At 39.1% G+C, this 27250-nt stretch overlaps 4 protein-coding genes across 4 annotated transcripts; all 4 read right to left on the bottom strand.

Annotated features, from left to right (window-relative positions):
* Nucleotides 1-1480: 1480 nt before the first annotated feature.
* Nucleotides 1481-12652, bottom strand: susd1 (sushi domain containing 1). Its single transcript, XM_053325640.1, has 19 exons — nt 12578-12652; nt 11990-12389; nt 11697-11837; nt 11389-11544; nt 10960-11112; nt 10530-10709; nt 6881-7057; nt 6599-6778; nt 6070-6252; nt 5804-5983; nt 5497-5676; nt 4239-4403; nt 4007-4101; nt 3598-3784; nt 3407-3500; nt 2188-2437; nt 2045-2084; nt 1828-1921; nt 1481-1609 (listed from the first exon to the last, which is right to left on the bottom strand). Exons 2-19 carry the CDS (start codon nt 12042-12044, stop codon nt 1591-1593), a joined length of 2529 nt encoding a protein of 842 aa, XP_053181615.1. The 5' UTR covers nt 12045-12389; nt 12578-12652; the 3' UTR covers nt 1481-1590.
* A 930-nt stretch (nt 12653-13582) lies between these two features.
* On the bottom strand, nt 13583-17199 carry si:ch211-12e13.12 (paralemmin-2). Its single transcript, XM_053325772.1, has 2 exons — nt 16227-17199; nt 13583-14376 (listed from the first exon to the last, which is right to left on the bottom strand). The coding sequence occupies exon 2, from the start codon at nt 14361-14363 to the stop codon at nt 13704-13706; it is 660 nt and encodes a 219-aa protein (XP_053181747.1). The 5' UTR covers nt 14364-14376; nt 16227-17199; the 3' UTR covers nt 13583-13703.
* A 610-nt stretch (nt 17200-17809) lies between these two features.
* si:ch211-12e13.1 (uncharacterized) lies at nt 17810-20867 on the bottom strand. The gene is made up of 5 exons (XM_053325587.1): nt 20629-20867; nt 19438-19601; nt 19007-19252; nt 18654-18854; nt 17810-18426 (listed from the first exon to the last, which is right to left on the bottom strand). Exons 1-5 carry the CDS (start codon nt 20865-20867, stop codon nt 18230-18232), a joined length of 1047 nt encoding a protein of 348 aa, XP_053181562.1. The 3' UTR covers nt 17810-18229.
* A 2025-nt stretch (nt 20868-22892) lies between these two features.
* Nucleotides 22893-24736, bottom strand: LOC128364677 (immediate early response 3-interacting protein 1). The gene is made up of 3 exons (XM_053325267.1): nt 24591-24736; nt 24138-24239; nt 22893-23426 (listed from the first exon to the last, which is right to left on the bottom strand). The coding sequence occupies exons 1-3, from the start codon at nt 24679-24681 to the stop codon at nt 23371-23373; spliced, it is 249 nt and encodes an 82-aa protein (XP_053181242.1). The 5' UTR covers nt 24682-24736; the 3' UTR covers nt 22893-23370.
* Nucleotides 24737-27250: the final 2514 nt, after the last annotated feature.

The following is a 27250-nucleotide window of genomic DNA, read 5'->3' as shown; positions in this document are numbered from 1 at the left end:
TCATTCTGAGTCTGAGTCTGAGTCTCTGCATCTACACAACGCACACAATGTCAACCACCACCGGTTATACTATCACTAGTTTGTTCAGTCACACCCTCTTTAGATTGTTTTATTGTGTTTGATCAGTGCAGTGTAGCTGTCACACTACAATCTGTGACATAAACTTTGTGAACTTTATGGATTAAACATTATTAAGGATGCAAAACTAATGTATGTAGACTGTCATTTTTAAGTTTTATATATGGGCATGTTTAGCTGAAGATAGTAGAAAGCTCTGAGTGTTTGTCCAAGTAGCACTTTGTAGTATTAGGAGAAAGAGAAACAGCCTCTGAATGTTCTGGACTTTCGTGGGGGGAGGCTGTTGCATTGTTCATGGACAGGTGTGAATGGTCTTGAATGTGAACCTATAAGTACTCTGGGGGGTGCATGTGTTCCTTTCATAAATGATCCTGAGCTATTTTTCTGAGTGTTTGTCCAAGTGGCACTTTGTAGTATTAGGAGATAGAAAAACAGCCTCTGAATGTTCTGGACTTTCGTGGGGGGAGGCTGTTGCATTGTTCAGGGACAGGTGTGAATGGTCTTGAATGTGAAGCTGTAAGTGCTCTGGGGGGATGCATGTGTTCCTTTTAGTATGATAAGTAGAGAGCATAATACCATCACTGCAAGTCAACATAGACTGGGATTGAGACAACCTTCATTCAAACCACATTGAAAGTGAACATGGCTAAGAGAAGTGGCAAAAAGAAAAAGTTTTGTAAATAAATGTTCCAGTATTTTCATTAATAACTGCTTATTCATAAAACTATGAATGTTGTGTGAGCATTACTCATGATATATACTGTTATGGGGCTAAGTAAACAATCAACCCTTTAAATGAATGCTTAAATGTTCTATCTGTTCAGACAAAGTGAGTACAAATACAGAAATGCTGTTCCCAACTACGTCCAACTTTTCCCTAAAAACTAAAATGTAAAAAATTTGAAAACTCTTTCATTGCTACATCAGAGGCCTCCTAACACAATATCTGAGGACAAAAACATTTTTGCTCATTTTTTTCTATATCTGGGTCTTACTTAAACGAGTCAAGCCTGGTGTGATCCTGCTTGGTTGGAATGAAAACCTGCTGCCACACAGCCCTTCATGGAATAGTTTGGACACCCCTGCCTTAAAAGGACATCAGAGTATTCTTTTCTCAAAATGTGTTTACAACCCTTTAACTTGAATTAACTTGCACTTGTGGAGAGGGCCATAAGCACTGGGTTACTTTATGATCACAGAACACCAATAAGAGACAGGAAATAGAAAACAATACAAAGAGATCTGCAAAATGCAGCTAGAGGCAGCAAGAGAGGAAATAAGAGATAAAGTAAGTTTGCATATATGCTATTTTGTTAGTGATGTTTGAATAGTGGAGCATAATAAGGCCATTAACACAAACCTCACTTACAAACATGCAACACACCTCCAATAAACAACAGTGTCAAGGTTTATTATAATTATTTATAAAATGTACAAAATTACAACGAGAAATTCAAGACTTCATTTATCATTGTGAGAAATAAAATGACAGAACATCAGCAGTAAAGATCGTCATGTTTTCTTGAAAAACCTGAAAAAGAAGGGGGGGGGGAGTGGGGGAGCAAACATGTTATTCAATTACAATAATACTTTAACTATATACTGGATTATTATCACTAAAACGAATATTTATGGAAATAAACTAAATAAAATACAATATTTAATTTGCAGGCCGTGATTGCACTATATTACATTTAAATAGATACATAAAATCATGAGAGTGTGTACTGTATTGTGTATCTTTTATACCAGCTGCAACTGTATCCACCCAAAACAACCATGGCAACAACTCCTATTGTTCCAGCGGCGGCCAGCGATGAAACCTTCAGAACATAGGATGTGGCTGGAAAGACACAATAATATTTTAATATATTAAAATGCTTTCTGTTGCCTTCTGGTATAACTTCAACTGATATAAATAAGAGATTACTACTTATTACAGAGTTTACATAGTAGTGTTGATTACCTCTTACTTTAGCCCACACGACACAGGAACTTTTTAAATCCTGTGGAGAAAAAAACAAAAAAACAAAGCATTTAATCAAGTCTGGTGCAGTTTCTCTCACACTGTGACTGAGCCAGTAAGTCTTTATTCTATACTGAACCCACCTTTTTCCACTGACTGACCACTCGTAAGATGATATAGTAGTTCCTGCCATTCTCCAGAGGTGCATTAAAGAAGCTTCCATAGGAGAGTCCATCCCCCACAGTGAAGTTCATCTCTGTGCCGATGTGACTGACGTGGATCAGAGCTGTGATGTACTCTGTGGTGGGTTTGCTTGAGTGGCCACGATCCACGGGTGAGGAACAGTTAAACACCATAATCCCCTCTACAGGAAGCACAAACACTTGGTACACACTGCAAAATGAAGAACACAAAACAAAGATGCATTGCAGTTACATTTCAACCTCAGTTTAACAATGCAATGTAACTTCAAGAGCTATTGTAACCATAGCAACACCCTTTTTATAGGAAGATGTATGGCAACCCTATTATTTCACAGACAATAAGTAATTAAACCAGGATATTAAAATGAATTTGAATATTTTATATTTAAGCTTATTAGAAAGGCACATGCCAGCTTTAAGATGATTAATAATCATTGACAAATTATAAAACAGGCTAATATTTATATGGCTTATTATCCATAAATAAAGACATTTTAACACATGAACGTAACATAAAGGCAACATGGCACAAACTAACCTCTGATGGTTACTTTTCTCTTAGTGTTTCAGTGATAATGAATATCAGCATGGTGAGACTATCACTATTTGAGCCATTCAAGCTGGATGGTTGATACTGATACTGGAATTTGTCCAGCTATAAATATAAATTCAAATAATTTAATGGCTAGTGTTGATGTACATTGGTGAGGACCTATGGGATGGGATTGTGGGAATTGTTTTTAGGGTTTGTGGTGGCTGTGATTGTTTGGTTTCAGGCAAATATCATCATATGTTTCCAATCACATTGTACATCTATACTTTATCAATTATATTATTTATGCTTCTGAGTGTACTGTCTGGTTGCTTTCTGTTGTAGCTTCCAATTGGAAAATAAAATTTAAAAAAAATTGGTCACAAAAGTAATCGAGTAATCAAAATGCTGGTAGTCATTTGCTGAGTCATGAATCCAGATTCTCCTCCAACCATTATACACACTGTGGGAATACTGGTGGCTCTTTTTGATGCATGGACCATTCTGTCTCATACTATAAAACATCAACTCCTGGGTACTCTTTTAGTCTCTTTAGTCCACCCAATTCACATCCATTTTCCACAGCCTACCATGTAAAGGTGACAGCAAACAAAGACATCTGGTTACCTTATTGGGTCCAGAGTGTTGGGTTTTCTGTGTAACATCAACGTTGGTACAGGAGTCTCAAACTCTTCGTAGTAGACAACTGGTTCTGGAGGTGCTGTTGAATGTGATTATATTTAAAGTGTGTTCAGTATAAACAAGACCACACAAAACATTCTGTGAGAATAGAGTTCATGTAAAAGAGTTATTTATACCTGTTAAGCTGGTGTTGGTGGTGATGGTGGCTGTGAATCTGGCAGACACTGCAGTGATGGAGATAGTGTAGTTGGTGACAGGAAGTAGGTTGAGACAGACCTCCACCTGGTCAGATTTGGAGTTCAGAAATCGCTTCCTGGTGTCACGAAAGGAGCGCTGATAGTCTCTGGATCCTATGTAGGTGACCTGGGATGGTAACAGATATTTTGTTATTCATCAGGGCTGCAGTTTTAGAATGGCAATAAAGTTATTGATCAGCCTCCATACATGACAGTTGGGGGGAAAACCAGAAAATTAGGTTAATAAATTACCTGAAGCAACATTTTCTATGCTAGTATATATGTAAAAATGATGGAAGAAGACAATTAGCAACTGCAGTATAAAAGATGGTAGATGAAATCTTGTTACCTTATAAACTTCTGTAGTCTCCTCATACTTTTCTGCTCTCCAATGTAAACATTTTTCATTAGAAACAATCAGGTGATTGATAGGTGGCTTGATTTCTGTTGAGATATGAGAAGAAAAAAAAGCTGGGTAATTTAGCTGTTTAATCTGACCTCTAAACATCAGCAGCAGATTACCAGAGAGGAAAATCTGTTGCCTGTAGATTGTGTTAATGATAAAATATGTTCTTACTCACCTATACATTTCAGCGTAGCTTTCTGCCAAACCCCAGAGCTGCTGCACAGAGAGACGTTACTACCCCTCCAGCTGTGATATCCATCCACACAGCGATGGATCACTACACTTCTGTTATGCCATACCACCTCTGAGTTGGGGAGGAGGGGGGCTGGGCCACATTTAGCTGGGAAAACAATGGCACTGATTGATTAACTAGTTGAATGCAACAAATATCAATCCTACAGACTGTTACCATAGCAAACTGATACATAAAAGATACAAATAACAAGCAAAACATCATGAGTAAATGGTCAAATCTCTGTAATGATTGCATTGTAAGGGTTTATATGAACAGTTAAAGTATATTACATATATTGGGTCCCCATTGCCCTCCACAGAACTGTGTGTAGACTGTGTGTAAAGCACATTCTGAAACAGCATACATGAACATAACTGACTCTTATAAACCTGAATAGATGTATACCTTCATACCTATAAAACCAAAGTGCAGCAACTACATATTTCATTGAATTAGACTAAGACCAGCAACTGACAACAAAAACAAGGAATTACAAAACAGTGTTAAAGTGCACTCAAGCTAGTTAAAGCTGGGCAGAGGGCAGTCACAGCTATCCTTAGCGACTTAACCCATCCAATGCCTGTGGTGTGATAAACATAAAAGAGAAGGAGATACTGTCTTTCTTCATAAGGCATATTGTATAGACTTTTGTTACTGTACCTTTGCATTTCACTGATACTTGTGCCCACTCTCCTGATGTTAAACATGTTGAATTACCATTCCCACTCTCTTGGTAAAATCCATCCATACACTCATACAGCACCACACTGCCGGGTCTACTGGTGCGGTCCCACAGGAGGTTAGTATGGGGAAGGGTTAGTGGGGGACCACAGCTTATTTCTGCACACAGACATGAAGCATGAGCAAAACAAAGCAGTACATTCCAGTGGTGAGCTGCAGGATATGAAACAAAGATGATGCATCAAACTCTCATTATATTTGGCTCTTCTTCTGGCTGCCTTTTGACCTTTAGAGTCCTCAGGTGAAATGTGTACATGTATGTGTGTTTCATGCAAAAACAAAACTCTTATTACAATGAAAGAGAGCTGATATCTGTGTTAAGTTAAGACCAGTGTTTGGTTTATTCTAACTAGACATGTGCAAAGCTAAATAAAATACATGTATTATTAATCTTTTCATATTTATATATAAACTAAACACATGAATCAATATCAGTTAAGTGCATTAAACGTTGCACCTTCACACAACAGATCAGTATCCTCCCACAGTCCATTCTCTCCACATACTGAGTAGTTTCTCAGGCTCCTTGTGTGATATCCTTCCTCACATTGGTAATACACCACACTGCCATGGTGTGACACGCCATCCCATAGTGTTTTAGCATGTGGCTTTAAAACAGGCTCCTGACAATCTATTTCTATAACAAAAAGACAGCAGGTCATCACAGATCACATGTAGCTAGAATGTTGAAATGTTGAGAAGTGAAAACAGACTAATTACATGTTTTTAGGCATTATTCACACATTTAGTGATAGCATCATCACCTTCACAGAGTATAGAGGCCTTATCCCATTCTCCAGTGGCAGTACAAAGTGACACATTTCTCTCTCCCACACTGCGATATCCAGAGTTACACTGATAAACAACCTGAGAGCCCATTTTGGAGATTTGATCCCACAGCAGGACTGAATGAGAGATGTCAGGAGGCGTACCACAGTCCACTTCTACAGAGATGAGTCACAATCTTTTTTACTGGGTAACAACATTTTTGGAATTTTTCAAATACTAACCACAGCATTGTTGTTGTTACCTTTGCATGAGATATGTGGCTCTGTCCAGTAACCTTTAATTGTGCACAGTGACGCAGTATTATTTCCTTCATTTTGATAAAATCCTATTTTACAGTAGTAAGTCACTGTGCTTCCAGGAGTGGAGCTGCCATTCCACTTTTGCCCAGCGTGGGGCAGTATAGGAGGGTCCCCACATAATATCTCTGGAATAGTAAATGGCACACATGGAGGAGTTATACAAAGTTGAAGAAAAAGAATAATTAAAAAGATTTACATTAAAAAAAAGTCTTATTCCAATGAAAGTATTTAACACAAGTGGTAGTTATGTTCACCTACTGTATGCTACAGTACACACACAGGTGATTTCATTCCTTTTTGATTGATTAGTGAAGCACTAATTAGCCAGAAGTGAAACCACCTGTGTGCATACCTTTAAAATAAAAAATAATAACTTGCCCTGTTTTTAATAAGATACCTAGACATGACATTCAGTCTTTTTTTTAAACAATTGGAAAGAGATGTCAGTGTTTCATGGACATTTTGGATTACCTTGGCAAGAGAGAGTTGGGCGTGTCCACTGCCCCTTTTCATTACAAGTAGATACATTGTGTCCTCCTTTGCTATAAAAGCCCTTTTTACAGAAATACAGCACAGTGCTGCCAGGGGCTTTGTTACCGTTCCACACCAGCTCTGTGGACTCAATTAAAGGAGGGCTTCCACACAAGATCTCTACAGGGAACAACATGTATCATAACAGCACGATTCAGATCAGTTCACTCTGTTCACAAACCAGAAAACATCTGATACCATCTGATAAGACAGTGACTGTACCTTGGCAGAGCACAGCTCTCTCCCATTTTCCAGCAGCAGTACAGACAGACACATTTCCCTTTCCAACGTTATGATATCCAGAGTCACACTGATAAACCACCTTAGTGCCCATCATTGTTCTCTTATCCCACAGCATGCGTGAGTGAGGAAGGTCAGGGGGAGAGCCACAGTAAACCCCTGAGAGCCAAAGCAGTTACATCAAACTGTTTTCACTGGAAAATCCCCAATCATGATGTTGGTTTCATGATCCATTATCCTCTGTTAAAAACTCAGAGAATGTTTAAATACATGTACTGTCAATAAAATCAGTGAGAAAATAATTATGTCATAAAATACAAAACATCATGTTTGTGTGCACTCTTTATTTTCATGGCACTGATGTCTACTGATGTGCTCACTGCATCATTGCAGCTTGACAAAAATTTGTTCAAATTATTAACATTGAAAATGTTCTTCTGACCTAAATTTACTCTCATCATAGCTTTGATTAAAGAAATCCTTTGAATCAAACATAACTCAACCAATGGCATGTTCAATCAATCTTTATAGTGGGGCAGATAACTGCAAATTACAGGAGGAATCGTTCACTTCTGGAAACAAGCACCAAAATTGGCACACATACTCCTTGGGGATTGCTCTTTTGATAAAACCCATTAGCCACCTAAAATTTATACATGGCGGCCATTTTTCAAGATGGCCGCCATTGAATATACAGTAATATGGCATTTCGGAATACAATCGCAAAGACTTGTCCTATTTGAATGATCTTGGTGTCAAATATTACATTTTTCACTATGTAGAATCCAAATTCGGACCCATGGACTTACTCACTGGCTTCCTTGTACCATATATCAGTCCTGGAATCCTAATATTTAGCTAAATTCGAGGTTCATGTTACGTCTGACTCGCCTAAAATGCATGGTAGTGGATATCATAGTAGTGTTAGAGGTTTAGTATGTGTAGCATCTTCCTGGGGTGTTGTGTGGTGTAGTGGTTAGAGCAGGCACCCCATGTACAGAGGCACAGTCCTCGCTGTAGTCGGCCCCGGTTCAAATCCCATGTCGGGTGCCATTTATTGCATGTTATTCACCCTCTCTCTGCCCCCTGTTTCCTGTCTCTCTCAACTGTACTATCCATACACACAGGATTTAAAATGATATGGTGAGGACAAGTTCGTCATAATGTTCGGAGGCTTGCATATTGAAATGGCAGCACTGAGGTCCATTGGAAGTCTACTCCAGGGCAGTGGTTGGACAGGAGCCCTCTTGGAGGCAGGGATAGCATCTCCTGGGACAGCAGATTCATTTCTGACAGCTTCAAACATCACTAGGACACGACAGATGCACCAGATAACAGCATGCAGTCTGTACAAGCTTCTGAAGGAAGCCCACGCGGACTACTTGAAAGAGACAGATGAACAATCCGAAGAGGTACCTAGCTTCGAAGCTTGGTGTGAGCAGCGCAAACTGCAAAGTCCCCAGTTTCATTTCTGGTATATGGTGCTGTCAATGGAACTGGTGATCCTCTTGTTGATCAGATCATTCAGGGAAGCCAACTTCTTCTTGTACTGTCAGTCACTGGCTGAGCTGATACCGTACTTCTTTGCAAACAACAATGTAAACTATGCACGGTGGCTTCCAATCCACTACAGAGACATGATGACCCTGGGACAGAAGCATCCTCAGCTGGCTCAGGAGTTCCAGAGTGGAAACTTTGTTGTACACAAATCGAGCCGACAGTTCTCAGCAATGGCTATTGACCAAGCTCACGAACAGGCCAATGCTGTCATCAAGGCAGACGGGGGTGCAATCGGCGTGACTGAAGACCCATCAGCACTGAGAAGATGGATGATAGCTGGTCCTGAAGTCAGCCACTTGGTTGCACAGTATGAGGCAGCATGTGGGACCAAAGAGGGTACTGAACATACCGGCCACCATGAGGAGACAGAACGAGCACAAAGAGTATTCATTGAGAAAGTAGAAAAGCTCTCACAAGCCATGAGAGATATGGGCAATCCCTTCCAGGAGGAGAGTCAGGACTTGCTTTCACTTGATACAAGGGATATTGCTCACCCCACTAACGCTGAGTTGATTGGCACACACCTTGAGAAAGGCAAGGTCCGTTTCCAGGAGTTTATGAAGGGACTGGAAGGGGAGGAACAATCCACCTTCTATGAACCAATCAAGAAGAATAGGGTTAACTTCTTCCGACAGGTACCAGCCACTGCTGACTCTTCAAAGCAAAAAGTGCTGAAGGAAGACTGTCAGCTGTTCTCCAAGCTGTTCATATCATGCCAGAGCAGAGAGTGTGACTTGAAGGAGTTCTTCCGTCATGAGAACCAGTCACATCCTGCTGCCCTCAGTGATGGTGGAAAGCTCCACACCTGTCTGAAATCCCACCTCACTACCATTCTTGAGAGCCAAGTTACCATCCCTGAGACAGAGCCATACGCCGACACCATCATCATTGATGGTGCTGCGTTAGTGAACAGTCTGCCCCCACGGAGTTCAAAGACGTTTGAAGAGTACGCAATGCTCGATGTCCTTCCTACAATACAAGCATACTCTAACAAGTACAAGAGAACAGACATTGTGTTTGATGTTTACCGGCCATCTAGTCTGAAAGCTGAAACTAGGTCAAAGTGAGGGCACGGTGTGAGACGCAGGGTGACAGCTTACTAGACAGCACTGATAAATGGTACACACACACTGCATTGTGACATGTCCAGTGTGGAAACCTAGTACAGGAAGATGCTACTAAACCTCTAACACTACTATGATATCCACTACCATGCATTTTAGGCGAGTCAGACGTAACATGAACCTCGAATTTAGCTAAATATTAGGATTCCAGGACTGATATATGGTACAAGGAAGCCAGTGAGTAAGTCCATGGGTCCAAATTTGGATTCTACATAGTGAAAAATGTAATATTTGACACCAAGATCATTCAAATAGGACAAGTCTTTGCGATTGTATTCCGAAATGCCATATTACTGTATATTCAATGGCGGCCATCTTGAAAAATGGCCGCCATGTATAAATTTTAGGTGGCTAACGGGTTTTATCAAAAGAGCAATCCCCAAGGAGTATGTGTGCCAATTTTGGTGCTTGTTTCCAGAAGTGAACGATTATTACAGTTATCTGCCCCACTATTACCTAAGTTATACTACAATTAATCCTGGCATACATAGAAAATATAAACCGTCACTAGAAAGGAATGAATGATATGTTATATATTACTACTTATTAGATTGTAGATATAATTGAATGTTTTTGCCATTTCTTGGTGTTCCCACATCATGTATAGATGCCAAAGCCTGTTGTATTCCATGTTATACTATATACATATTATTAGTGAATAAATTAGTGAAACAAAATAAGACTGAACAAGAAAACACAAATTATCTGCTGCTATGAAACATACACAGCCACACATACTTTACATACACAAAGACGTAATACATTTGTAAGAGAAAAATAATAGAAAAACTGACGAAGAAAACAATGGTTCTCAACATTTTCAACAGTTTTGGACTTGAGGGCTTAACTGAATAAGCCAAACAATCACACAAGCACACATTTCTACTAACATTTTGGAAAAAGGGAAGGTAGAGAGGTAGATTTGTTATTTGCTTGTGTTTTCTTACCTTCACAGACCATGGTTGGTCCTCTCCACAGTCCATCAGCACCACACACAGAGGTATTGTCCCCTCTCCTCCACAGGAAGCCTTCATCACATTCAAACTTGGCCACACTGCCGTATGTGGTCCCAGTTTTTGACAGCAGAACTGTGTCCTCAGGAGAGGCCGGCTGCCCACAATCCACCACTGAGTTGGGTAAGATCATGAAACAGTCATTTAGATCCAGCTTTTCTCCTGCTGACCACAACATCTCCACTGCTTTTTCATTCATGATGTCATACTAGCCAGATAATAAAACTGCAAACACCGATAACATAGGGTGTTGTAAACTCCATCCAACAGCTGATTGAGCTTTTCCACAGCAGATATTTTGACTTATAATAGCAATAAAGCATCACAACTCTGCTTTCCTATGAATGAATTAATACACGTTTACCTTTGCAGGAAGCCTTGTCCCTGTCAGGGTGAAAGGGCTCTGATCCATCGTGGACTCGGTATCCCAGCTGGCAGCTGCAGTCAAAACTGCCCTCCAGATTTCTGCACTGACCTCCCTCTCCGCACATCCCTGTGATCCTGCACTCGTTAACGTCTGCAGAACCAATGGGAAATTAGTATGTGACATCAGCACAGCACGGTAATGTCACCCAGTTTGTACAGCTTGTTTTACTGTAGACTTTAATTTCAGTTGGGTGTGGCATATTCTCTTACACAGACATTACTATTAACACTTCATACAAAATATCTGTCTTTACCTTTGATTTTGGGTTAAAGATAATATGGTTTCACATGTAATGTTTTCAAAGGACTTCACAAAGATACCTCACAGTTATTGGGATACACTTTTCTGGCTCCAGTCTAAACTCACCCTGGCAGTGGGTTCCATCATTTGGGATGAAGATGGCCATGTTGTTTGAGGGGTGGTATCCAGTCAGACATGTACAGTAGAAGCTGCCGTATGTGTTGTGGCAGGTGGTGTGCTGCCCACAGATATTATTGGATCCTATCTGACACTCATCTTTATCTGGAAGAGAAAAAAAGAATTACACTGCAGGATAAAAGAGAATGGATTTAAATAGTGAATGTACAGGTATAAAATATGAATTAGAGTTTCAATGAATGAGAGGATTTCCAGAGTTATAATTGACCTAGTGACCTGACCTGAGTTTTTCTTACCTTGACAGAAGTTTCTTCCGTTTCCAACAAAGCCATACTTGCAGTTACAAACTTTGCCAGAGCCATCAAGTTTTTCATCACATGTGGCGTTAGCGTGGCAGGAGGCACACACGTCCAGAGTTTGCCCTGCTGCTGGCATGTCTGACAATGACCAAAGAACATGGAGATAGTATTTCTTTTAATGTAGCAGAACTGTGCTAATTCTGTAGTGTAGCTTTTGTACAATATTAATATACATGCTTTAAAAAATACATTCTGATCAATTATCACCAAAATTGTTTCATTATTCTCACCTGCAATGACGCAGAGCAGAAAAACCACGACTATAGCTCTGTTTCTCTTCTCCATCCTTTCTTGAGTTTCTCCCTGCTGTACTCTTCACTTCATCATTCCCTCTTTTTTTTTTTTTACTTCCGTCTTGTGTGGATCATGATGACACCGAGTGCATTTGATAACCAGAATTCAGACAAGGCTGTGAATGGGTAAACTGAGGACACCCAAAGGAATAACTCCCTTTTCTCAATGGTCTTCATGCAGTTGGTGTTTGTTTGTGGTTTCATCTGTCATTCTGTGACACGTTCAGTTACGCTGCATATGTGTTGATGATACGCTTGTGCTCACTCTGTCGAGCTGCACAATCATGCTGCGGTGGCTGATAACGCTATTTTTGGCCTAATGAACCAGTTGGAAACCCTGTTACAAACAGTGTGACGTTTTAATACACCAGTGTGTCTTTTAGGACCAAATTAACTTCATAGTTGCAATGTGTGTAGAGAATGATGTACTTTTATACAAACAATTGTCATCAATAGGCTATAATTCAATGCCAACTGCCACTGCCATAGAGACCAAAAACTGAATGAATATTAAAGTAGGCTTACCTGTTTGCCAGTGGATTTTAGTAAAGAGTGTAACCTTCATGCACGTAACTCAAAAAGTGTCAAAAGTCTTGAAATTGCTTCACAGTGTAGACATTAACTTTTGTTTTAAGTCACTGGAACCCACATCCCTTCCTGTCACACCACGGGGTTTGTAGTGGGTGCTGTGGGGGGGTGTCACTTGGCGAGCTGTGGGAGGGGGAGATAAGTCTGGTGAGCTGCTATCTCTCTGCCCAGCAGGGTCCTAACTGGGGTCTCTCTGTCACTCAAAGCAGTGAGCCACCAACTCACATCAGAGCCTGCTGGGCTGGACTGATTAGTCAGCTCCCAAAAACTCCAAATGCACGCCTGGATTAAAGGGTATTTACTGTGGACCCTAACCTGACTAGAACCAGACTTCTTTTCTTATTATAAAGATGAGAGTTGCTTTTGAGATTTCTTTTAACCAAAGTTAAAGTTGATCAATCCATTACTGCACTTTATGTCCCATAGATCACTGTGGGGCAGTACAGTAATAGAATTTGAAGTAGTGGTAATGTAAGAATATAATCCCACATCTCAGAACAGATGGTGTACAAAGAGAAACTAACTTGACACAAAATGTGGTTATCGAAGTTTCCTTTATTTGAGGTTAGCACTCGATCTCTCTCGACCTTATGTGGATTTATCACAAAGTCTGTCATTCAGATCAAATGATAGGGGAACATGCATTTCTTTAGTATCAAAACTTAATACAATACAGTATCTATATAATAGAGTATAGAGGTATGTCTGTTAATCTTGAAATGGATTATCTTCACACAGCCACATTCTGTACATGTAAATCAAACAGATAGCACCACACCTGTCAGCATATGTTTCATAATTACATGAACACACTTTGAGATGAACAAAGTAGTTTTGCTGGTTGTTGATATCTAATGATGGCTCTGAAAAATTAAAAAAGAATGGGGAAAAAAGGTGCATTATAAAACAAAATGACAGTTGTACCTTATGTTATTATTGCTATAAATGTAAGTCCAGTACATGTTGCACCAGAGTTCTCAGAGCACAGAGGCTTCACAGTCCTGTTCTTGGACACAGTCGGTGCTGCATGGTTTAAATCTGTGACCTTTCAACTCCTGATGGGTCATAAAAGGATGCAGAAACAGCAGGGCTGCTTTTTGGGTGAAGGCTCGCTTTCTTCAGGTGGAGGCACCTCAGGAGCCGGAGATTCATCCTTACACTCTGACATTGAACCGCTGGAGGTGGACAACAGCCTCCCACACACCAGCTCAGCAGCTTTTCCATCCATGACAGACAAATCTGTGACCGTTTTCTCTCTTAATGACATATCTCCATCATCATCATCATCTATCAGCACAAACTCCTTGAGGTAAACCATCCCCACCCCATGGAGGCTATGGTTCTCTGTGTGGCTGTCCACAAAGGTCAGGGTTGAAGTCTCTGTTAGGGTCTCATGTGGGTCTGTGGAGTTGTCCTCTGGCCCTGAATATGCCTGGCTGCTGGAATCCGTCATCCACATGGAGTTCCTCTGCTGCTCTTTCGTGCTGTACCTCTGGTCTGGACTGCTGGAGATGAAGTCTGGCACAGACGACATCCTGCCTGTGCCATCATGGTTGGTGACCTGGTCTCTCCTGGTGTAGGAGCTGTTGTCTATGGCGTGGCCATTCCCAGGATACATCTTAAAAGCCACCTTCTGGTAGTCATGGTAAACCTGCACACTGGTGCCCCCTGTTGGGGAGGAGAGGGGGATGCCGGCACCGTCTCCTTGTCCTTGCTTCGTCATGTATTTCTCTTGACTGCATTCAAACAAAGCAAAAGAACTGAGCGTCAAAGATCAGTCTTGACATTGAAAAATATCAGATTCGGTTGAAGGCTCTGGAAAAAAACTAGTAAATGCACCTTTATTTGACACACTTACTGTCTCTACAGTGATATACTGAGTCCACTGTCTGAACACCAATAGTTAGTAATTAGTATGAGACTTGAATGGAAAATAATGTAATCTTTGGAATGAAAAATTATTATAACTGAATATATACTATTTTATTTTCATATTTGTTGTATTGCTTTCAATGAACAGGACACCTACCTGCTTTGATGTAGCACACTTTAAGAAGACTATGAGAATGTCTGTGAACATAATTTATATTTACAAGATATTTCATTCTAATGTGTTTACCCACACTACATAAAATATACAGAGAATGGATGTATGTGCATTTGTTGTTTGTTGTCTGTCATTTATTCAGGTTTTTCTTTTCATTTTCCATGTCTGTATATTGTTAACTGACCACTACAAACTGCATACTACCATTATGTAGTAGTACTATTCTTCACATCTCTGACTAACAGAGTAACTGGGGCAGGTAATAGGAAGTGCTCTGGACTTGTTTCATGAACAACAGTGGACTGGCAAGAAAGAACAAACTGTCATTTAGTATTGGCCTCCCTGAATAAATAAACGAAACTGGTACTTTTAAAAGAAGCAAAAAATAACTTAAATTCCCTGAGGATCGGCACTTTGAGGAAGGAGACAGCTGAATTCCTCTAAAGTGCTCTAAGGAAGGAGAGAGAGTGTGTGTGTATGTGTGTGTGTGTGTGTGTGTGTGTGTGTGTTTCATCTGTCTAAAATACACACACATACGCACACTCTTCCTTTCTTGGCACAGAAACATTTCAGATGAAGTGTACAAAGGCATCACTGAGTGACTTCAGAACACAGTTTTGACTGTCAGATGTTTTAAAGGTACATACTGTACAAATCTGTCATTGGCGAGACCTGCTGGACCAGAATGTATCATCTCTGAGGAGCTTGTGTTTAAATTTAGCTCTGTGTAATGACTTCTAAATAGGAATACATTTAACGGCTACATTACATACAGATAAATGAGATATTTGCTGTAAGTGCAGTTTTTCCATTGTACGGTTCCAGATGCTAAATGTAACGCCCTTCTAAAAGGAGCTTAACAGATTGACCTTCTTACACTTGACTGACTCGTATGCATGACAGAATTGGGACTCTATAAATGAATAATAACGGCAATGTACATGTTCTCCGGCTTGTGGTTGTGACTGAGCAACAATAGATTAAAAATAGATATGATTTAAACACACTCATTGCATTAGCACTTTGGGCTAGGTGGCTGTTTTTTTGTCTCAGAAAAGCCTGAAACAGCTTTAATGTGACAGTGTGAAGTTATACTGGCATGAAAATGACTCTATTTAACATAAACAATTTATCAATGACAATTAAATCCTCAGAGCAGGGATCTATTTACATTAGCATTTCTATCATCCAACTGTAATATCTTAAATATCTTTTTCTGTGTTCCCAAATGACCACCATAGATGTATCATATAGGATGAATGCTTTTATTACCAACCATAATTTGAAGCATTTAATGTAACTGTTCATTAGTTGAGTGACAGAGACTTTATAAAGCCCTTTTACATTTTGCGATGTTTCTTTTAGCAAGAAATACAATTAACTGAGTGTGACACCAGCCTTTGTACAGCAGTTATCTATCCACAACACAGCTGTTGTACACATCGTTATATTTCAACCATACAACTGATAAAAGAAAAAGATATACAGGATTATACCATGCAGTACAAGACAGTCAAAATACTTAAAAAATGCTTTTACCTTAAGCCTTCCACAGTTGAATCCTTCCCCAGAAGTTTCAGTAATGAGAATCACATGGCAGAGGTGGGACGACTGAGTGTGCTCCTCTCTGATCTGCAGCACAGCTGATGAAACGGTCTTCTTCTCCTCCGCCAGGACATCTATAAACAGAGACTCCCTGCACACACCCTCCTCCCCTCATCTTACAAACTACAACTCCACACAGGCAGTCACAAGATGCTGCTCTGACTGCAATCACACCGGCACTAATGTTGTTTCTTTTTATGTTACTGCTGAAATTGTGTTATTTTCAAGCAGAACGATGCTCTTATTCATAGCTGCACATATATAAATCTTGAAAAAACTAAACAAAAAACAGTTTATACAGAACATAAAATCAGATATTCACCTTTTTTTTGGATAACTGTTCTCAATAAGTCAGAATAAAAGGCAATATAACAAAAAGGTAACATACCAAGAAACACATACTTTTGAAGAGGTGATTTAAGTGGGGACATATTAGCAGTATGAAATTAATGCTTATTACCAAAAAACAAACAAACAAAAAAACAAAAACGTTTTTACTTCATTAAAGGAACAGTTTAACATTTTGGGAACATATTTATTCACCTTCTTGCAGAGTTATTTGAGAAAAAAATGTATACTTTACTGTCTGTAAAGCAAATATGAAGCTATCCTAGCCAGTTAGCTTAGATTAGCATACAGACTAGAAACAGGGGGAAACAGCTAAGGTTAGCTTGACTGTTCAAAGATAATTAAATCAGCTAACAAGCACTTCTTAAGTTGTCTAATTGATATAGAACACGTTAATTACCTTTGGTGCTAGTAGGTGATTTTTTTTAACAGAGCCAGGCTAGCTGTTTCCAGTTCAAGCTAATTGTGCTAATTACTCCTTGCTATAGCTTAATATGTATTTTACAGACATGGTGCTATCTTCTCTTTTAACTTAAGACTTAAGACTGAACAAAATGTTGAAATAGGATATTTTTAAATAGTAAGTTTATATAATTTTAAAGAAAAGGGATTCAACTATCTTGAGTAAACCTCATATTGTCTTTGTATGATGAATATTAAAATAGTCCATTGTTGTCAGTAAAAGGCATCTCAGAAAACCACAGTCTTTTCTTCCCTTCACAAAAACACAAGAAATCATACTAGAAACCATTTCCTTGATTCCTCTATGAGGTGTTGCAGCAGTGCAGGGATGCATGAAAAGCCACTTCTCTCAGTCCTATGCACTGAATGTGTTCTGATAAATAATACAGGAGGACACACTTTGACATACATGAAAGCTGCAAACAGCATTATACGAGGGATCAATAATTGAAAAGTCTTCACTCCCTGCAGGGATGATTTCTGCATTCACTCGACTGGTAGACATGGCATCTGACAAAGTACTCATGTAGAGTAAGATCTATGAAACCTACAGGGCAAAATCCTGCTGGTGACACTTAATATACATGATGTGGTTATAATCAAAAGGAGGAAACCAAAGCAGAAAATGATCACCTGACGCTTAAGTTCCCCTCAGCTATATGCAACATTTTAACATCTTTTAGCTCATTGTTTCGGTTATTGTTCCATTCAGTCTCATTGCTCTCATCAGCACCATTCTGAGCTAAAAAAAAAAAAAAACAACCTAAAAAAGTCAGTGTACACTACCTGGGCAGCATCAAACAACTAACAGACAAAGTAGAGGAATAGCTAGTAAACATTGGAATTAAAAAAGTGTGTTTTGGTGGTTAGCTGCGGGTACAAAAATGCTAATACTTATGATAGAAGAATATTCTACCATTATTATAGGTACTGAATTAGTTGCACTCAATAAAGAAAACATCTTCATCTTCAAGCATTCATATGACTTCAGTTTGTCAAATGTGAAATAAACATACATGACATTAACAGAACAATATTTTATGATCATAAAATGTGCTGCCAACATAGAAACTAAACTAAACTGAAAATGTACAATATCAGGATTTTAATGTGTCCTTCAGTGTTAATCAGGATCTAGAAATAACTCCCGCTATGTAAGATGTGCTGCTTCTGTGCTGCTGCATGTGGAAGTTGAGGGCTCGGGAAGGTGGATGTCCCTCGTTTGTGATCATCTCCCAAAACTTGATTGTTACTTTGCCTGGTATCAACAGAGGCTCCTTAAACTGGACGGTGATGTTGACTGGTGCTGTGATGACTCCAACCCCTGATGACATGACAGAATAATGACAAGTCCTGACAACAATTTAACTATGTGACTACAGACTTCATTGCAGCAGAAAACACACAGGTCCTGAAGTACCTATAGGTGGCATTAGAACACCAACTACAATGACCTTGATACATTTGTGTACCTGTTAAAGAACTACAAGGTGTCTCAGTTTGCCTTGCAGTTCTTTAACAAAAACAAAAAAAGGCTTCTACAGTACCTACCTTTGTGCTTTTCAATTTCAGCCAAACACACAGACAGCATCCAGATACTTGGTGCTGTCTGTAATCTGCAGCCAAACAGCCTGGCTGGTAGGAAGAGGAGCGGATAGTCTGAGAAGGACCAAACACACTGCAGGCTGGTTCTCCAGGGAACTCTCAGCTCTACCTGCTTCATATTTTCTGGCACAGGCTCATCTATTTGACCTGTCAAAACAAGGAAGCATGACCTGAATACGAAAACTTTTGCTGTGCACTCATGTTCAGTATGTTGTGTGTTCTGTGAGAGCCTTTCTTGTTGTCCGTGGTGAACAGAAGCTGAATGCATTCTAAGAAGAAATCTCTGTAAACACACTCACTCTCATTCTCTGTCACCGGCTGTGAACATCTGCTGGCTTTGTGAAGTTTGTTTTGAGAGAGGAACGTCAAGACGCTTTCCCACACTGGATTTCCAGAACGTGATATGGCAGACAGACAGATGTCCACCTCTACCCCAGCTGCAACCTTCCTGTACACCAGGACTCGAGCCTGCAGAGTGAATGCACCCTTCTTCAGCTCATCCACTGGCTGATGGGTTTTCAAACTCTGGCGCACACGAATCAGACCTGATAAAGTAAAAACAGTCACTGAAAGATCAACACCTCTGATTTTTCAATGTGATGAAATTGTGGATTTGGGAGATCAGGAGTGAACTCAAGGTGTGTGAGACATCTGCACAAATACACACTGGAGTGATCACTTAAAAAATAAAAAGTATGTGATGAAAGAGATCTGATGAGTGGTTTCTTACCTGCTGGGCTCAGCCTGAAGTTATGATCTGTCAGGAGAATACGCAGCAGTCTGTGGCAGAGGAACTCTGGGAAACACAGCGGGATGTCTCTGTATTCACTGTCTGGATAATCCCAACCATACCCTCCAGCACTGCAGAACCTCCTCAACAAGGGAGTCTCCAGCCTTTTAGAGAGACACATACACTGAGGCTGAAAATGTGGATGACTATCACCTAACTTAAAATAAGATATTCCTTTATTAGTCCCACAGTGGGGAAATTTACAGTATTGCAGCATTAAGTGGATAGTAAAAATAGAAAAATAGCATCAATAAAAAGAATAAAGAACAGTAAATTATAAGTACACAAGCAATACAAATTATATAGTAAAAAACAGTATCATTAAGACAATTAAAAAGATTTCTGGTTTAAGAAGTGTATGTCAGTCTCTGAGTAATAATGTGTGTCTGATAAGGGTTTTCCACAAAAAAGGTTCAGTTATCTTGTTAAAGTCCTTCTCTCTTACTCATGTATTTATTAATTAACCTACCTACCAGCCAGGAACAGTGCACAGTAATCAGCTTTTCAGTGTCCACATCAATGTAAATGTACCATAAATTAGATCATCTAATTTTCATCTGCAGTCAATGGACAGGATATTATATCTATGTGACCTAATGTCTCAATACAGTGCATCAGCAAGTACTATAATACAATACAATCCACAATAGACAACAAGTAACATAAGAAAGATGCATAAAAAAAGCCAATTAGTATATAAAGTCAGTGCCAGAGATGAAGAAGTGTGATTACTCATGGTTTGCTTTAAGCCATTAAAAATCCAGAATCTATAAATATGAAGATATTGTTCATTTCAGAAGTTTAACAGCTGGACTTAAGCTGTCTCCTGCTTCACTGTAAAGTCTATTTTTGGTGTTTGTGCACAAGATACTTCACATTTCTACATCACACTTGTGTAAATTGAATATTGGAGCAGGATTGGCTTCAAAATTAGTTATGATGTCACTAATGATGTTTGTAACAGCACCCATAAAATCACATTATCAAGGAGCTCAGAGAAAGTGTCCACTTTATGTTTATGACGTATTTGAGATCAACTTCGTAAACTCTACATCCATTACTGTGCACAGTGGAGCTCAGACATTCAACCATAGTAAAACAGACAAACCCACATTATGTCTTCCTGCTCACCTGCAGTTGAGGACCGTGTAAATAACTTCACTCTGTTTGTTAGTTGAGTACAAACAGCCTGTTCTGCGACTCAGAGCCTTGGTCACATGTTTAATAAAAAGATAACCGGAACTTGGAAGTGTGTCGCTGGTGAGGACATTAGTTTTTAACAACCGATGAGAAGAGTAAAAATAAACATAAACTAAACACACAGAACTGACAGAGAGCGACGCGACTATGTAACTCTGTGTATTCCCCATTATTGCTCACAATACATCATTATAATATATTTAAGAGTTCAATAAAACATTATCACTGCGTGGCGAAACTTATATTTATGTACAAACTCTAAAGAAGGTCGTGAACCAATATTAAATGCGCACGGACCACACACAACACTGGTTGTAAGTACGGAAAGCGTGCTGGGACAAACAACGCGCTTTCGACTAGTTTGCTTTTAAATGCATGGCACAATTCAAAACTACTGTTATAACGTGCTTAATAAACTAGGACTAATATAATAAAGCAGGAGAACTATCCAATACTAAATTGCAGTCAACAAATAATATAACACATTAAACAGTTTTACAAAAGTATAAAATAATGGATAAAAGTAACATATATAAGTAGAGCAAATAAGTAACAGATAAAATAATTAAGAAAAAGCCATTTGGTTGTAAGTCCCACAGAAATGGGACAGTGGAGTGTATCTTTGAATGAATATCCTCAATCTTCAGAGAGAAAAGTTCAAAAACCACAGTCTGCTTTGTCCACAGAGCTCAAGACCAACAGCCTCAGCTGACAGTTCACACTGAACCCTGATGTAACTCTATTTCACACCATGAAGTATCATTTGAACTCATTCATGCAGACTACAAGGTGTGTGTGACCTCACAGTAATTCATATCAAATAAACATTTTATTTAATTAATACAAGTTCATATAAATCACGCTCTGTTTATGTTGCACAGGACTATCATAGAGGGATGGAGGACATGAGGAGACGCATGGAGGGTGAGATGAAGGAGATGGAGGAGAAGATGAAGTCAATTACAAAGCTCATGGTCTTGAAGGAGAGACATACCTGGGCAAGTGAGCGACAGCAGCTCCTTAATGACAAGAAGATGCTGGAGAGGAAGCTGTCCAACACTGAGACAGACCTCAACAGGTCAAACCACATGGTTGGACAATCAGAAGAGATCAGCTCTCTGAATCATCAACTCTCCTCTCTGAAGGAGAAACATGATTTGTCCAAAATCCTCTTTCAGAGGGAGCTGAAGAAACAACGCCAGAGGGCCCAGGAGGAGATAAAAAAGAGAGATGAAGTGATCATCTCTCTTCAGCAGAGGGTCCATGTTCTGGAGGAGGAAGTAGAGAGGACAGCAGCCTCTGCAAATGAGACAGATAGAGAACAGGACTTGAGAAGGCAGCTCTCTGAGAAAAAGACTTTCCAGAAGGAGCTTTCTGAGACGGTGGAGACATCCAGAAAGGAGCTCTCTGTACTTACTGAGACCTGGGAGAGGAGGGGGCGGCAGTGGGACGAAGAGAAGAAAGAGCTGGAGGAAACGTTGCAGACCACAAACCAGACGTGGATCCAGAAGGAGGCAGAGAGGACAGAGGAGATCCAACGTCCGGTGGAGCAAAACCTCCACCTTCAGGTACGATGTCTCAGCTCATCTTTTACATTCTAACAACTTATTTCAGATGACTGAGAGCTTTGAAAATTAAATCTAAATGATGGTGTTTTTCTTTTTTTAGGAGCTCTTAATGAAGAAGAAAGAAATAACGCCAACAGCAACACCTCCCTCTTCACCCTTTCAACCCCTCTACCCTTCCTCTCTTCACCTCCACCTTTACCCCCACCTTCACCATAACCTACCCTTCCCTTTCCCCTTATGCCTTGCATTAAAATTCACAAACTGTGAGAGTACTGAATTTCTCTTTTATTAATTTGTTTTAAACTGTGACATTTCTCTCTGACATGCTGTCACACATCAAGTAAACTAAACAGCTGTTTGGGGATCCTCTAAAATTCTAAAATTTAGACCTTAATTTATTTAGACTGTAAATGAATTAAGACCCAAAAAGTCCCCTGTAAATGATTATATTTGATTGATTTGGATTGAAATAAACATTTTAATGGAGCAACATTATCTGAAGCAGATGTGCACATATCTTTGAAGCAGTTCATTAAGTTAATTGTATTTCAAAGTCTAACTTAGATATTAGCAGCAGCTGATTTTGGGGCAGGGTGACAAAAAGCAGGACTTCCAGGTTTCACTGGGTGAAAGTTTAAAAACTTTATTCTCAAGATTTATTTTGATTTTTTACAATAAAACTACACATCCAAGAGTTCTTTTACGCTTTTCCCCAGTGTATGAATCACAAACATTGTACAGTGGACCACTCTATAACAGTTATAGTTCTTGTGTAAAACATTTGTTATGTACATTAATATTTTAATCAAAATGTAAATGAAGTGTAAACTATTCCAGGTTTTATTGTAGTATTCAAAAAGAACAGGGGAGTTTATTATTCCAAATAGCTGCTGGTACTTGTTTTGAATGACAGTACAGTAAAGAAAAGAGCAGTAAATCCAATAATATCCTCTGTACTGGTAAAGTGGCACGTCACATGACAGCATCATTCATCTTCAAGGCTGACAGAAGACATTCTGTGTATCAAAGGGGATCCTGAGGTGATGGATGGAGAAGTTCTTCTGACAGCAGGATGGTTTGCTCCATTTTCACTTCACACTACTGTTCATCCAAACAGCAGCAGCAGCACAATGCACACTGAGTTCACTGCTATCAACGGTACTGCAGGACAAGACACACGGTAGACATGATCAACATCAGCCATTAGTCTTGGGAACAGCCACAGTAAAAGAAAGGGTGAGTTTACCTTGTGTATAGACTGATAAATGCACTTACACTTTGACACCTTTGACATGTGTCTTTGTGGAGTTGAATATTTTCAACTCTACTTTCTCTAATATTGTCATTAGCGCTGGGTATCATTTAAAAAATTACGATTCCAGTACTAATCCAAGCCACCACTCCTCCACATCTAAATGATTTGATTTTTTCCCCTAAATACATTTTGAAAGTCTTCAAATTATTATTATTTATTAATGGAACAACGCGTGTGTTGATTGGCTGTGAGAAAGTCCATACATATAGTCATATTTTCTAGCTCTGGGTGCAAAAAGATCGATGCAGGTATCGTTTCACAGGAGACGTTTCAATATTACTTGGTATCAATTTACTTTGGTGGATCATTGATACCCAGTCCTAATTGTCATATTTGTCTTTCTTTTTTGCTTATGTATGTGAATGAATTGTAAATGTGCACCTCGTTGCAAACTGGTTTGCCTCAAATTTCTCCTTGAAGGACGAAAAAATAAGGAATTTTGAATTTGAACTGAATGATGACACGTGTCAGTATGCTTATTTTGTGTCACCCATTGTTAATGTTAGTTTGTGTGTGTGTGTGTGTGTGTGTGTGTGTGTGTGTGTGTGTACACATACCTCTCATCACTGTCCTCACAGAGCGAATAAGGTTCATCATCTGCGCTTTGACACCTGGCTCATCACCAAACCCTCCTACACTGTGGTCCACTCCCCAGCCAACTGATGAACAGATAGTGTCAAAATAAGAAAGACGTTTTTGAAAATTGTCATGCTCTGTTACGTTTGTTTTATCAGTTTGATTTCCATTCCACTATTTTGTACTAGTCTGTAATGTGTCGGCTTTGCTAATAAAGTTTATTCAAGTAGGCTATTTAAACCAGTATTCATACATGCTATCAAAACGATGCACACACTCTATTTCAGCTGTACACTAACTTTAAACTGTTATCTTTCCCCTAATAATTAAATATTTGTACATTTCCCGTTTAGTTGCTAGCTGCTTATAATTAGCTAATTGAATGCCTACTTCTAATAACAGCTGCCAGCGAGTATCATTTCACACATACTTACTTTTACTTAGAAATCTTTCCTCATGCAGTACAGCCACGGCATTCACACACAGGATGGCAGCTTGAATGAGGGAGTATAAAGAAAAAGCCATGTTGTCTCGAATAGCGGCTAGCTGCGAGTTAGCTGACTCTATTTACGTCTGACGTAGCCTATGGCGGCGGAGGAAAGACAAACTTCATGACTGACAGCTTGCCGACTTTGCGCTGTCATACTGTTCAGATACGCCCACATTAAGGTGCGATGATTTGAGCGTGCTTAAATAAGGTATAATCAGTGTAAAAAAGTGTATAAAGTACACTAAAAGTGTATAAATTACATGAACCATTATATAAGGAAAAGCATTATCAGCCAACTTTATGATTCTTGCCAGTTCCAGACATGTTTTAAAACAAAAAATAATCTGTTTGGAATAATAAATGACTAACTTAATCTATGCAAATATTGTTAATAGTGTCTCTTATCTCACTGTTGAATCAATTTTCAGTGTATGTGCACTGGAGACTTCAAGTCTTCAACACTTGTAGAAGTGGCATATTGGCTCTCGATTAGGTCCAAAGTCCTGATGTGACAAATCATGCTCATCAGGTATATCCCTTCTACTTAGATTTAAGGTGAGCACAGAAACTTCCCCATCTCCAGCAGATGAATGTGAGAATAGCCTTCAGATGTCAAACTCTGCACACACATCATCCTGCAAAGTGAGGCATCAAATATCCAATTGTAGGAACAAAAAGAAAAACACATTTTTGACTAGCAGTGAACTTTACAGTATCGTAAGTAAATCTATGCAAAATGATCTTGTCTATATTCTTTAACTGTATTGTTAGATTATTATTGATGCAATAATGTGAGCAGTGTTTTAAATGTAGTTGGTGGGAGACTGATTTGATGTCTGTTTCATACTGTGGGTGAGTTAGTGTTATAGTGTGAGTAACAGCAGTCACATAAAGTGGACAGAATCATGAGAATAAAAATCTTTATTAGTGTTTTATGAAGTCTGCATAATATGCCACACGCCTGAGAAGCTTATGGTCAGAAAAAAAAAAAAAAAAAAGAACTGCTCTATCAATACCGCCCTCTACTGGTAAAACAACTGCGACATCTACTGTACTGACTGCTTTGCAAAAAGATTACTGTTAAATACACACATACTGTACTACTGTTATGTATATGTACGTCTGGTCCACGTCAGTTTTTGTAATGTATTTTTTCACATTCATATGTTGTAGGCCAAAGATAAAAACAATGTAACACTGGACCCTAACACATGGTTCATTTCCCCAAATCCAAACTTGACTAGGTGCACTTAAAGTACAATCACTAGTGCCAAAAGGTAAACACATTTACATCAAAAAAAGAAGGGAAACTCTGCCATTACTGTCATTATGTGACTGGAACAGCTGCAGAGTGACAGTAATGGCAGAGTTTAAGCTAATAAGTCTTGTTGTACAGACTGTATTTTTATAGACAGAACAAATACAATACACACATTAACACAGAATGTCCCAGTGTGCAGGCACGTTTGCGCTTCTTTTCTCATGGAAGAACACTGGTCTCCTCCCATGTTTCTGTAACATTTGGAAAGCCAATTATATCTGGTTGACTTTAACCCGCTTGACTAAGCACCAAAAGGCTACAAGAGGTCATGTGGTTTATTTAAAAAAAAAAGAAAGAAAAGAAAGTGAAGAGATGAATGAACGGCCACTGCCAAGTTTTACATGCCTCTGGAATCATTAAAACTGTTACAGGAAAGTAGATTTGGGGTTTTAAGCAAATCAGTTGTTTTGTGTACTTTAAATGCACCAGATTTCTTTGGAAAAAAAACAAAGGATAGAAACAGGCTACACATCATGTGGGGCAGTGATTTCTTTTTTCTTTTTTTTTCTCCTTTTTATTTTACCAAGACAAAGAGCTGCGATTGGAAATGAATTTTCAACGAAACCTTTTGGGTAGAATGAAGGAATGATCCATGCCCTCCATGTCACTTTAGAAACAGCTGTGGTCTTGAAAATATTACTTTAATAAAAAGTGAACGACAGAAAATTTTAAGTATATTTATATATAAAAATACATGAGAATACAAAAAAGTAGCAAAACAATGGGGATATAGGCTAAAAACAGAATGAATTCATTGATACCTTCAAATTCTCCTGGTGAGATTTTTTTTTTTTTTTAATGCTTCGCCTTGGAGAGCCCCAGGACTCCCAGAGTCGTGTCAAAGAGAGAAAAAAAAGCTTCTGCTAACAGCTGATATTCTCTGGTCCCTGCCCAGTGCACCCTGCAAAAAAAAAGCCTGGCCAATGTCTCATTAGCTTCTGTACCAGGCTGTTCAGTGGGGATGCAAATCAACTAAACCGAGGACACTAAGAGTGCCATATAATGACAAAGAAATAAACTACAGCCTGACTGAGTTTGCAGTTTGTTTAGGGATTTACTTTTTCTTTTTTTAAACTAACATTCCTATTTGTCCATTAAGAAGTATGTCTTACAACGACACACGTCAAGAGTTTAAAAAAAAAGAAAAAAAAAGAAGAAAAAAAAGAAAAAGGGGGCCGTTCTGGCTAACAGTGAAGTCAATTCAATCAAATTTCATAAACACATTGTGGCGTTTCCCTCAGAAGAGAGCAGCCACCAAGGCCATCGCTTCTTCACCAAGCCAA

The sequence above is a fragment of the Scomber japonicus genome, chromosome 9, assembly GCF_027409825.1.
Source record: "Scomber japonicus isolate fScoJap1 chromosome 9, fScoJap1.pri, whole genome shotgun sequence".
NCBI classification, from domain to species: Eukaryota; Metazoa; Chordata; class Actinopteri; order Scombriformes; family Scombridae; genus Scomber; species Scomber japonicus.
The sequence above is the reverse complement of the archived record's forward strand: the minus strand, read 5'-3'. Positions and strand labels throughout refer to the sequence as shown.

Excerpts from the sequence above, each read along its gene's own strand:
- susd1 (XM_053325640.1), bottom strand. The coding sequence starts at position 12,044 with ATGGAGAAGAGAAACAGAGCTATAGTCGTGGTTTTTCTGCTCTGCGTC. Across the intron at positions 11,545-11,696 it reads CGGAAGAAACTTCTGTCAAG|ATAAAGATGAGTGTCAGATA; the intron begins GTAAGAAAAACT and ends TTTCTCTTCCAG. Across the intron at positions 6,779-6,880 it reads GAGAGCTGTGCTCTGCCAAG|AGATCTTGTGTGGAAGCCCT; the intron begins GTACAGTCACTG and ends TGTTCCCTGTAG.
- si:ch211-12e13.12 (XM_053325772.1), bottom strand. The coding sequence starts at position 14,363 with ATGACGAAGCAAGGACAAGGAGACGGTGCCGGCATCCCCCTCTCCTCC.
- si:ch211-12e13.1 (XM_053325587.1), bottom strand. The coding sequence starts at position 20,867 with ATGGGGAATACACAGAGTTACATAGTCGCGTCGCTCTCTGTCAGTTCT. Across the intron at positions 19,602-20,628 it reads TACACGGTCCTCAACTGCAG|GCTGGAGACTCCCTTGTTGA; the intron begins GTGAGCAGGAAG and ends TCTCTCTAAAAG. Across the intron at positions 18,855-19,006 it reads GCCGGTGACAGAGAATGAGA|GTCAAATAGATGAGCCTGTG; the intron begins GTGAGTGTGTTT and ends TTGTTTTGACAG.
- LOC128364677 (XM_053325267.1), bottom strand. The coding sequence starts at position 24,681 with ATGGCTTTTTCTTTATACTCCCTCATTCAAGCTGCCATCCTGTGTGTG. Across the intron at positions 24,240-24,590 it reads GGAAAGATTTCTAAGTAAAA|TTGGCTGGGGAGTGGACCAC; the intron begins GTAAGTATGTGT and ends TCTGTTCATCAG. Across the intron at positions 23,427-24,137 it reads TGTGAGGACAGTGATGAGAG|TACCGTTGATAGCAGTGAAC; the intron begins GTATGTGTACAC and ends CTTGTCCTGCAG.